The sequence below is a fragment of the Atta colombica genome, unplaced genomic scaffold (genome assembly GCF_001594045.1).
Source record: "Atta colombica isolate Treedump-2 unplaced genomic scaffold, Acol1.0 scaffold1, whole genome shotgun sequence".
NCBI lineage: Eukaryota > Metazoa > Arthropoda > Insecta > Hymenoptera > Formicidae > Atta > Atta colombica.
Genome location: NW_017259183.1, coordinates 2,695,378 through 2,707,242, shown reverse-complemented (window position 1 = coordinate 2,707,242; position 11,865 = coordinate 2,695,378). Strand labels below are relative to the sequence as shown.

At 32.4% G+C, this 11,865-nt stretch overlaps 2 protein-coding genes across 2 annotated transcripts; one reads left to right on the top strand and one right to left on the bottom strand.

The window, feature by feature from the left end:
* The first annotated feature begins 7,587 nt into the window (after positions 1-7,587).
* On the top strand, positions 7,588-10,976 carry LOC108688965 (beta-1,3-glucan-binding protein-like). Its single transcript, XM_018195566.1, has 8 exons — positions 7,588-7,737; positions 8,882-9,109; positions 9,344-9,543; positions 9,623-9,756; positions 9,828-9,994; positions 10,060-10,388; positions 10,494-10,595; positions 10,713-10,976. The coding sequence occupies exons 1-8, from the start codon at positions 7,599-7,601 to the stop codon at positions 10,809-10,811; spliced, it is 1,398 nt and encodes a 465-aa protein (XP_018051055.1). The 5' UTR covers positions 7,588-7,598; the 3' UTR covers positions 10,812-10,976.
* Positions 10,977-11,017: 41 nt separating this feature from the next.
* On the bottom strand, positions 11,018-11,793 carry LOC108689045. The gene is made up of 2 exons (XM_018195682.1): positions 11,718-11,793; positions 11,018-11,492 (listed from the first exon to the last, which is right to left on the bottom strand). Exons 1-2 carry the CDS (start codon positions 11,757-11,759, stop codon positions 11,067-11,069), a joined length of 468 nt encoding a protein of 155 aa, XP_018051171.1. The 5' UTR covers positions 11,760-11,793; the 3' UTR covers positions 11,018-11,066.
* Between the last annotated feature and the right edge of the window lie 72 nt (positions 11,794-11,865).

The window sequence follows — 11,865 nt, the reverse complement described above, 5'->3', positions numbered from 1 at the left end:
AGACGTATTTAAGATCCTGCTAGATCATTTAAAGTTTTGCTAGTTTGTGTTATTATACACATATATGATTCTATAATATATTATATTATTTAAGATTTAATATTTTGAAAAATTAAAAAATATGAAACGGAAATTTTGACCATAATCAAATATGAGTTGAAGTATTTGTATTTGTACTAAGAATAAAATTCAATTAATATACAATAAGGGCTTTTTGAGCCTAGCAATGTATGCTATAATTAAATTGTTTTATTAATCTTCATATAAATAATATTTCAAACGTTTCAAATCTTTTTTCAATCCTCTTCAGTGAATGTTACAAAATTTATTATTTATATATCAATTTATTATTAACGTGTATAAATTATTACATATTCCATAAGCCTATAGTGAACTTAATTATATAATTAAATAGTCCTGATGTCCATTAACATAAATTATCCTAGTACGATAAATTATCCTTGTTTGACAAAATTTTCAATATTTTCGGAAATAGAAGCGACATTCGAGAATTATGGTTGATAATCATGTACATAATGATTATCATTGTGATATGAATATTGTATTATAAAAATATAATATAAAATAATTGTAATATGTAATTAAACCATATGAATATAATATAAAATAATATATTGTGTAAGAGCAGATAAAGAGAGTAGATAAAGGGGATCTACGGTGACTTTAGATAGGAGTAATTATGATGAAAAGATTATAAACATGCTTAACGATGCTAACACACATATGAAATAATACAAAAAATCCAATTAATAAATTAACGAGAGATTTAAAATCGATTATTAGTAAATGGAAACAAAAAGATTACATTGACATATAATATTCAAAGTCAAATGACATATAATAATATATGAGTATTGACAACTGATAGTATTTTATCTATTAATAGCATATGGTACCCCTAAGATACATAAACAAGACTAAGATACATAAACACGCCAGAATCATAATTGCGACTATCAATAGCTCACTATATATAGATTTGCACGTTATTTAAACAGAATTATAATAGTATATCCCAAAGGCATAAAGTTTGATAAAAAATAACAGACATCTAGTGGATAAATTAAATAATTTGAATATTAATAAAATATATATATATTCTCATTTCATTGGATGTAACATCGTTGTTCACTAATTTGCCAATAGAACTAGCTATAAGAAGTATTGAAAATAGATATGGCATCATATTAATAATAATACAAACGTACTATGATTGGAACGAATTTAAAATAGATATGAATTTGATATTACACTTGACTTATTTCACTTATTTTTAACGATGTATATTATAAACAGACTTATGGTGTATCTATGGAATCTCCTAATATCGCTCATAATATCTAATATTGTTATACAGGATATAAAAAGATTGGCCTTAAATAAATTATCATTTGAAGTATCGTTTTTTTATAGATATATTTATGTGGACGATATTTTAATAACTGTTCATAATGACAAAATAGATGAATTATTGACTAGATAGATGAATGACTTTCCATACATGAACGATTACAATTTACAATGGAGATAGAACATGACAAACGATTAAGCTTTCTAGAAATTAAATTAATTAAGGTTGAAGAACATATTATATTTGATACTTTTAAGAAAGACACGGCATCTGACAGATATTTAAATTTCTGTTCATTCAATAGCACATAAAAAGGCATCATCATAAGAATGATAGATAAAATAATAATAATATAACAATAATATAACAATACTACATCCAAAATTTCCAAAAACATTAGACAAATAATTAATATGGAAAACATCGACAATAGGGGACCCAGCTCGGATGACCTTGACCTTGATATATTGGGAGTACAAATTAGTTCGGTCCGTTTCCCTAAAGATTGTTCCAGCTGTTGTGAATGGTTCATAGTGACAGCTGATTTTGGCGGTTTCAGAGAGGTTAGACATCTGCTAATATTCAGTTTATATCGCTTTGAGTTTCATACAAAAACCTTGATTTTTACTGTATTTGAAATGTCAAATTTTGTGTTAACCAAGCAGCATTTGCGGGAGGTTTTGATTTTCTGCTTTAATTGGAAGAAAAGTGCTGAAGCTCATCGAATGCTTGTCGAAGTTTATGCTGACACTGCTCCAACTGACAAATCATGTAGGAAATGGTCGCGACGTTTCAAGGATGAAGATTTCACCGTTGAAGACAAGCCTCGCTTTGGACAGCCAAAAAAATTCGAGGACAAAGAATTAGAGGCATTACTCGAAAAAGATCAGAGTCAAACGCAAGAGGAGCTTGCAAAATCATTGGGAGTAACTCAACAAGCCGTTTCTGTATTGAGAGCCATGGGAATGATTCAAAAACAAGGAAATTGCCTTATGAACTGAAACCGAGAGACGTTGAAAGGCGATTTTTCACTTGCGAATTTTCACAGCTGATTCAAAGACAACAGAGAAAAGGTTTTTTTGCATCGGATTGTGACTGGAAATGAGAAATGGATATTCTACAACCCCAAGAAGAAAAAATACTACGCTAAGCCCGGTCAATCATTACCATCGACCTCAACATCAACACCACGGCCGAACATTCATAGTTCGAAGATCATGCTCTATATCTGGGACCAAAAGTCTTGTTTACTACGAGCTGCTGAAACTTAGCGATTCCATTACGGGCGATCGGTATCGACTACAATTGATTCGTTTGAGCCGTGCATTGCAAGAAAAACGGCCGGAATACGAGCAAAGACATGATAAAGTTATTCTTCTTCATGACAACGCTCGGCCTCATGTCGCTAAAGTTGTAAAAAAATATTTGGAAACGCTCAAATGGGATGTTTTACCGCACCCGCCGTATTCTCCAGATCTTGCTCCTTCTGATTACTGGTTGTTCCGAAGAATGCGATTTAGCAAGTCACCGGTTCACTTCTTTCGCAGAAATCGAAAATTGGCTCCAAAATTGGATCGCTTCCAAAGAGTCATTTTTTTGAGATGGAATTCGAAAATTGCCTGAGAGATGAGAAAAAGTAGTAGGTAGCGATGGACAATACTTTAATTGATCTGTTCGTTCATTTTGTTTTGAAATAAATGCACAAAAAACGGACCGAACTAATTTGTACTCCCGATATGTTGTTGAGGTCATAATCCTGAGTGACCTTCAGAAAGTTTTAGTTGGTGCTCGTCCTTTGTTTAAAAGTTATTAACAAAAAAAGTTTTAAAAATAACATTTTATTTCTATTGTACATATATAGTATTATTATTAAAATACTATTTTATACTTTCATTTATATTTAACATGATTGGATTAGGGTAGGGTTAGATTATTATATACCCATTAAATGTAAATATTCGGAAAGTTTAATGGTATGTAATAACCTAATCCCAACCATACAGTACAGTACAGTCCTGTTTTAGGGTACGGTCAACGTGAATAGTCAAAGTCTCGCTGCAAACGCTTTGAAGCGTTTTTTAATTGGTCAGTTTGTAATATTCTTTCTTCTAATTGGTCCATCAAATGCTTCAAAGCATTTGTAGCGAGACTTTAACCACAGTCATAGTAGAAATAAAACGTTATTTTTTTCATTGTTAAAGCAATGAGGGGAGGGGGGGGGGGAAGATAGGATAAGAGTTGCTTAGCATAGAAAATCATTAAAATATTCTCACACCAACAGCAGAAGCATTGTTTTCTTTGAAACATCCGTGTAAAGAGAGATACAATCGTCAAAATCATTACGTAAGTAAGGAAAGGAATAGAATAACTTTTAATATTATAAGTATAAAACAAGAATAAATCGTTATTTTTTCAAATTTCTTTTAGAGATATGTTCCATGCAATTCCTATAAATAAATAAAAATTCAGAATTGAAAAGCATTCATTTTAACATTCGTGAATCAATATTTCTGAAAATCTGAATCCATTTCAATTCATTTTAATCCATTCTCGTTTGCTGGAACATTTTTACAAATAATTTAGATTTGACATAAGTTCTGTGCATCGTAAATAACATAACCGTACGTTTTAGTACTTTTTAGTACTTGTGCGATTGAAAAAAATTTGTCTCTTAAGTCGCGCCAACATAGTTAAAGCCTTGAATAATTCCTTTTAAACAATATATTTTACAACTTTCTGATAAGTCTTATTAAATGTTCGGTCTCCCTCCCGCTTTTGAAATATGATTTTAATTTTTCCATCTTTTCCTCTCCATACTGCGCTGATATGGCTCTCTTGGAAAGATTCGTCTCATTAAGTTATAATTGCTAAATTCAATCTCCGAAATGACTTGACGATTGTATCTCTCTTTACGGATGGTTTCAAAGAAGACAATGCTTCTGCTGTTGGTGTGAGAATTTTCACTTGATCTTGATTTTAATTTAATGCATTGTCTTCTCTCTCAAACAAATATCTGTTTTCTCTACTGAAGCATGGGCCATCTTAAAAACCATTTTCTTTTCCAATGACAAGTTTATTATTTTATCGGTTTATTATTTTCTCTAAATCTGTTCTGGATGCTATTTCTTCTCACCATATGCAACGCTAATTAATTTGATTTATCAAACGCTATTTGCTTCTTGCCAAGGAATCAAATAGAGATTCTAGATCCCTTTATTACATAATAAAGATATTCATGAAAACGAGATTATTGACTGGCTGATGAATATACAGGGTGGGCTATTTAAAATTTGGAATTTAATTTGGCTCTAAAAAAAAAACGCATGAATATTTTTCAAAGTTATGGCTTTATTGGAAAGATAGTACATTGCCATTAAACATGAAATACAATTTCATTCAAATGACTTCCACGGCTGGCTGCACAATACCCTATTCTATCAACCCAATTTTTCAGTACATTTTCCATTGTGTGGGCGCGTATTTCATCGATGACAACTTTGATTTCATGTTTTTCTTGAATCGTTTCTGGCTGGTTAGCGTAACACTCATCCTTGACGGTTCCCCATAAAAAATAGTCCAGTGGAGTCAAATCGCAGCTGCGAGGCGGTCAATTGACATCAGCATTTATGCGGCTGATTATGCGATTTTCGAAGATAATGCGCAAAAGATCGATTGTAGTGTTGGCTGTGGCAAGATGCGCCGTTCTGTTGAAACCAAATGTCGTCTGTGTCCTCCTCTTCAAATTTGGGAAGCAAGAATTCGTTTAGCATGGGTAGCGCTCGCCATTGACAGTGACGGCAGCTTCTTGCTCATTTTCGAAGAAAAATGGCCCAATGATGTTGCCGAACCAAAAATCACACCAAACAGTCACTCGTTGTGGATCGACTTCTCCATGACGACATGCGGATTCTCTGACCCCCAAATATGACAATTCTGCTTGTTCATAGCCACCGAGATGAAAATGAGCTTCGTCAGAAAAGATGATTTTTTGGTAAAAATGCTCATCTTCAACTAAGCGTTGTTCAGCCCATTGGACGAACCGAAAACGCATCGGATGGTCATGCGGCTTTTTGCACTAATTGAACTTTGTACGGCTTCATACCGAGGTCTTTATTCAAAATTCTTCTCAAAGAAGTGCATGAAATGTTCAAGTTTTGAGAACAATGGCGAGTTGATGTTGATGGTTGTTCAAGCACACTCTGAGCAACAGCAGCAATATTTTCGGTTGACCTTCCTGGATGAGCACGTGAACGAGTTGCTTTATCCAATAAGGATCCAGTTTGCCGAATTCGCTTCACAAATTGATCCACAAACTGCATTGAAGGCATTTCTTTTCTACCAAATTTTCCATATAAATTTCTTACAGTTTGGGTTGAAAACTCACCATTCTGGAAAATAAGTTTTCAATATTTCCCAATTTTGTTCAAGCATATAGCGACCCATTTCGTAAATGTCAAACAAAAAACTAAATTTCTGATACGTCATAAATGTTATTACGCCTTTCAAACTCAAAATAATCGGTAGTTGAAATTCCAAACGCTAGATGATCCACCCTGTAAACTTACTTCAAAATGCCCGAATTTTCAAGTATCCTCTAAAATCTAATGAGTCCTTCAAAAATTTTTTCAGAGTTCATCTAGATGAAGATTTCAGAGTTAAAGGACAATTATTATATCACGACTATTTTTATAATAACGAAACGAAACCCTGGTTCCACTGCCTGCCTCTTAAGCGTGAAGAGATCGTCTTAATTAATATAAAATAGGATTCGCTCCAATCACTATATTTATATAGAGTGAATCAGAGTCGTTAAATCAATTTTTTACCCTAGAGAAAATTATCTTCATATCTAATTGATTATATTAACGTGCGTACAGTCGATAATTTTCTCATAGGACAAAAAGCTGATTCAATGACTCTAGTTCACCCTATATAATATATGCACCGCAAAAATGTAACTGAGTGCTTGCCCTTGCGATGATTCGCGACAAGATATCAATCATTTGTTTTTTACTGCCCATTAACTATTCCTAAAATCTGGTCTTTTGAGAGCCTTTCTGAAGAAAAATTTTCCTTTCGGTCCTATCCTTGAGCCATGATCCGATTCACGCTCACAACGCTTAAAAATTATTTCGTCCTTATTGTTTTATTTGTCAAATATTAAACGAAGGCAAATGATATTTATGAGCGTTGTCAACATGAATCGGACCACGGCCTTGATCTTCACTTCATTTTAAAACGTCTATCTGTTAAACTGTATTACATTTCTTTTAGCATTTTTCAAATCAGTCAATCATCGATCTTTCTTCATAATTCTCTTTTTCTCGAGACTCTCCCTTTTGTTTGTTGAATGGTTTGAGTCGATTTCCTGCAACCATGTAGCACTGTTTCAGTCTTCACCGGAGCTCTTGGTGATTGCTTTTGTTCTAGCTATAGAAGTTCTAACTATTCTGTTTCGTAGAAGGAATGGAGATCATTTTTGTGCGAAGAAGAAGAAAAAGTACGATTGAAAACGATAAAACCTGAAGAGCATCTTCGTCATATATATTTATTTTACTGCTTTAATTCGAAGAAAACTGCTACCGATACATCTTAGAAACTTATTTTGAATCTACTCCACTTAAAACGTTTCAATACTGATATCGATTTAAAAGAGGCGATTTTGATTTAAGAGACAAAGAACGTTCAGGTCAATCAAAAAAGTAAATATATATAATATATGTATATGCATATTTCTGGAGCGATTAAATTATTTTTGTACACGGGTGTCCAATTCTATCTGCACGCCTCTGGATTAAACTGGTATGCAATAAATAAATGAGAAAACAAATATTCACGGTCAATATACTGACGCAGCAACCAGTTTTGCGTCAAACTATTCAAGTAGAAGGGAGAATAAAAGACTCTACAAGGAATCTCAGTGAGTCAGTATATGCCGCGCCGTGCATCAACCAACTTAATCGATATATTTCGACTAGATTTTATTTTGCTAAAGTAAACTGTCCTTCGGAAATTGTGCTTGTTAAAAGAGCGAAAAAAATAAACGAAAAAAAACGAGAGATCAAATTTGATGAATTGATGCAGGTGGTCAAAATTTGGAGAAGATAAGGAGATTTATTGTGTATTTGTGTATGTGTGTGTGTGTGTGTGTGTGTGTGTGTGTGTGTGTATGTATGTATGTAAAAAATTAATTAAGAATTAATTCAAAGATAGCAATTTAATAAAAATGATAGAATATTTTCCATTCGCAAAATTATTTCTTTTGACAATACTCTTCACAAATGTTTGTGAGAATGCCGCTTATAAGCCTCCAGAAGCTAAGGTGGAGCCCCTTCATCCCATGGGATTACGCATATCTATTCCTGGTAAGATAATAAAATTCTAATTATTAAATAGTATATGCATTTATGTAGGATATTAGGTACTTAACAAATAAATAATTCAGTTAAAGTAGATATACGGAGTATTTCAAAATTCGCGCCCGCGAAGATATGATATTTTATGCTAAAAGAAACAACTTTTTCTTTTTGCAAAATTGTCTACAGGAAAAAATTATTCTTTTTAGCAACAACTTTTTCCTTTAGCAGAATTGCATTCATAAGTAGGAGAGCAGATTGAAGTTAATAAATAAGCGCAAAAATTATTTATCGGATGTAATTTTGTTAAAGGAAAAAATTGTTTGTTTTATCCTAAAGTATCACGTCTGTGAGTGTGAATTTTGAAATACCCTGTATGTAAATATAATTTTGCAAGTTGATTTATATTAACAGAACAGAATTGATTTTGTAATTTAAATTACGACTGTTTTGTGACATTGCATATTATCTGTTCAGCAAATAAATTATAAAGGATGTTTAAATAACGATAAAACTCTCGCATAGGAGTAGAGCGGGTTAAACTGAATCAAAAAATCCTCTTTTGCAATTTTCGCAATAGTTAACAAGATATTAATTATAAAGATAATAATTAAAAAATCACCGAATATTGATTTTCAATAATTTTTTACTCAAATACTATCAACTAATACTTTATAGAAAAGTAGCAAGAGACAAAAATTATTATTTTTTTTTTTTCATAGAACTCTAAGAATTTTTTTAGAATTTTTTATCAATTTTTTTATACTACATTTTCTTGATGTGTGTGTGTGTGTGTGTGTGTGTGTGTGTATGTATGTGTGTGTGTGTGTATTGACAACTATTTTTATCAACATGAACAATGCGGTATTAAAAAATTCTCAGAACTCTATGAGAAGAAAATTAATAATTTTCGTCATTTGTTTTTCTGTAAAGCTGATAGTAAAAAATTATTCAAAACCAATATTCGGTGCGATTTTTAGTAATTAATAAATAAACTATTGTGAAAATTGTAAAATGGTACAGGACTTTTCAACTCAATTTAGCCCGCTCTATCTTTATGCGAGAGTTTTATTGTTACTTACTAAACTCTGTATATTATAATCAAAAATTGGAAGATTGCATTTTTTTAATGGGAATAACATTTTTTCTATAGATGAACATGGTATTACATTGGTAGCTTTCCATATAAACATCAATGAGGATTTTGATGGTTTAGAAGCAGGACGTTTTGCAAAAGATATTCTCAAAATTCGAAATGGACGATGGACTTTCCAAGACAAGCAGGTTCAATTAAGACGAGATGATATTATCTATTATTGGGTTCATGTCGTATATGAGGGCCTAGGATACAATCTGATTGATCAATCACATCGGGTTGTTGGTAAGTTTTTTATAAATATATACATTTTTCTATTTATATTTAATTACAAATAATTAATTTTCTTATTATGAACAAATCTCAACAATGACAATGCAATATCTTATCATCATTTATTTATAATTTGTTTTATTTATTTATGTTTTAATTTAATTTATTTGAAGAAACAATTATTAGATATGTAATTGTTCGCAATTTTTTAAATCGCTTTTTTTAAAACTTTTGTTTTATTTTCAGATTTCTTCAACTCTGACGGCACTCGGTACATCGGCGACACAACTCAAAGTTCACAGAACTGCATGACAACGTCGACTACATGGATATCTGAGAAAGGCGAACAACGACAAGCTTGTCCAGGTCAACTCATTTTTGAGGATAACTTTGATAATCTCAATAGCACAAAATGGAATGAGTGGAAACGTTTTTCCGGTTCGCCGGTAAGATTACCGCGAATGCAGATAATAAGTTTATTTAAAAAACTGTTTTTCGTTTAAAATTATTATTTTTGTCATACAGAATCATGAATTTGTCATCTATATGACTAATGATGTAACAGATACGAGTGATGGATTTCTGCGCATTAAACCTGTCTTACTTGATACTAAATATGGCATAAACTTTGTATCGAATGGAAGAATAATACTGGAAGAGTATGTGAATAATTAGAGCATTAGGAAGATAGAAGATTAAAATTAAATATTTAATTATTTTCTTTTTTTAGTTGTACGGGCAGAATTGGTACAGATGATTGCCAACGTCAAGCTGCTGGTTCATACATCTTGCCTCCTCTGATCTCTGGACGAATTAGTACAGAGGGAAAATTTGAATTTCTCTTTGGACGTGTCGAAGTAAGAGCCAAATTGCCACATGGCGATTGGGTATTTCCTGGTAAGTTTCTAATTTTTTATCATCAATTTTTTTTACTTGAACTATTGTAAATTTTTTTTTTGTAGTGATAACATTGCATAACGCCGAAAATACATTGGACAATACATTGGAATCCAGATCGCATCGCGAGATTAGGATTGCATCCTCGATGGGCAATGAAGAACTAAGGACTGGCAGTGGTGAGACCATCAACAACCGCATACTAACTGCAGGTGGATTGATCGCGTCCTGGAATGAAAGTAACGCGGAAATGTTGCCCAAAAGGCGATCGAGCGAATCCTGGTCCAAAAATTTCCATATCTTCGAAATTGAATGGAATGATAGCCTTATTAAAGTGAAGGTCGATGGAGTGCAGTACGGGGAGCAAACCGTAGACATATCATTTGGCAAATCGGTATTAAAATTGTATTATATTTTTCTTTGTTGATAGAGACTTGAATCATTTGTTTTATTAGATCTCGTAACAATAAAAATGTGATACCATTTATTTTTATTGCAGTCATATTTGACTCTGGGTGTAGCCGTTGGAGGTCTTCATGAATTTGAGGATCACATCGTAAGTGGCAGATATATCAAACCTTGGCGAAATGTCGAAGCAAAGGTATGTTATTAATATTTAACATTAAATTTTTTTTTAATTTAAAGAGTTTGAGAGAGCTATGCCAAATAAGCTAAAGATTTTAACAAATGAATGCAATTAGTATATTATTCTTTACAGGCATTGTACAATTTCTATCGCGCGAAAGATAAGTGGTATCCTACATGGGATACAACAACAGCGCTTGTAGTGGATTATGTGAAAGTGTGGGCATTGTAAATACAATACTTTCGTCTGCATGAAAACGTATCAGCATAACACATATATTTTTATAACTTTGGATATATTCTATACACGTGTTTTTCTTGCTAAATAACACGTTTATGAGTTTATCAATGACAACATTTTACTTGATTCATATACAAATAAATAATAACGCACAGACTGATTTGTACTTGATGATTATTTTGTATTCTAGAGTTCTGGCTATCCTACTCCTACTACTAGTAACTTAAATTAATGTAATTCTACCGACTATTCGAATGCACTTGCGCTGCGAATCAAATTACTTCTAAAGGGAGTTGGAGGAGGTATTAAGAATGTATTAGGCACATGTCGGCTATATAGTAGAACATCGGGACTAAAACCATTCCCCAATTGTTTAACAAGCCACTCTCCGCGATATCCGAAACGCTGTTGGTATACTTTTGCAGCGCGTGGTCCATCCTCGGGTCTGAACTCGATGTGCATGGGCTCCTCGGTATTGAAAGACGCGAGACGTAACAGACTCGTAATACCGTTCCTGGTCCATTCCTGGAATTGCTGTTGACTGGGCCAGAATTTTGGAAAAATTGAAACATTGTTTCCGTTGCTGAACAATGCTTGCAACCATGCGAAGAATGACGAATCGAATGTTCTGGCGTTTTGTATCAACATTTGATCACTGCACCATACATTTGTCTATTCAAGATAACAATTACATTTTCGTTTTTATTAATAGAAAATTTAATTGAATATTTAAATGAATTCTACTAATTCAATATATAATTAAATTACATTTTAAATACAGGCTCATTTAATAACAAGTAAAAATATAATTACAAAGTAAAATTTGTTTTAATTGAATCAGAGAAGTAAATAAATATATATGTACGTTTTTCTATGTATTTAATATAGATCACTTACCGCGCAAAGGATGACCATTAAAAGTATTTTATCAACGTGCATGACTTGTCGAAATTGTGCTCATTGCAGAAATAACTACTGGAAAATAATGAACGACTGGGACTCCATTCGAATTTCGTCTGGCTTTTATGTTCTCCCGTCTCATATC

Excerpts from the sequence above, each read along its gene's own strand:
- LOC108688965 (XM_018195566.1), top strand. The coding sequence starts at position 7,599 with ATGATAGAATATTTTCCATTCGCAAAATTATTTCTTTTGACAATACTC. Across the intron at positions 9,544-9,622 it reads AACGTTTTTCCGGTTCGCCG|AATCATGAATTTGTCATCTA; the intron begins GTAAGATTACCG and ends TTTGTCATACAG. Across the intron at positions 9,995-10,059 it reads TGGCGATTGGGTATTTCCTG|TGATAACATTGCATAACGCC; the intron begins GTAAGTTTCTAA and ends TTTTTTTTGTAG.
- LOC108689045 (XM_018195682.1), bottom strand. The coding sequence starts at position 11,759 with ATGCACGTTGATAAAATACTTTTAATGGTCATCCTTTGCGCG. Across the intron at positions 11,493-11,717 it reads TAATGGTCATCCTTTGCGCG|ACAAATGTATGGTGCAGTGA; the intron begins GTAAGTGATCTA and ends TATCTTGAATAG.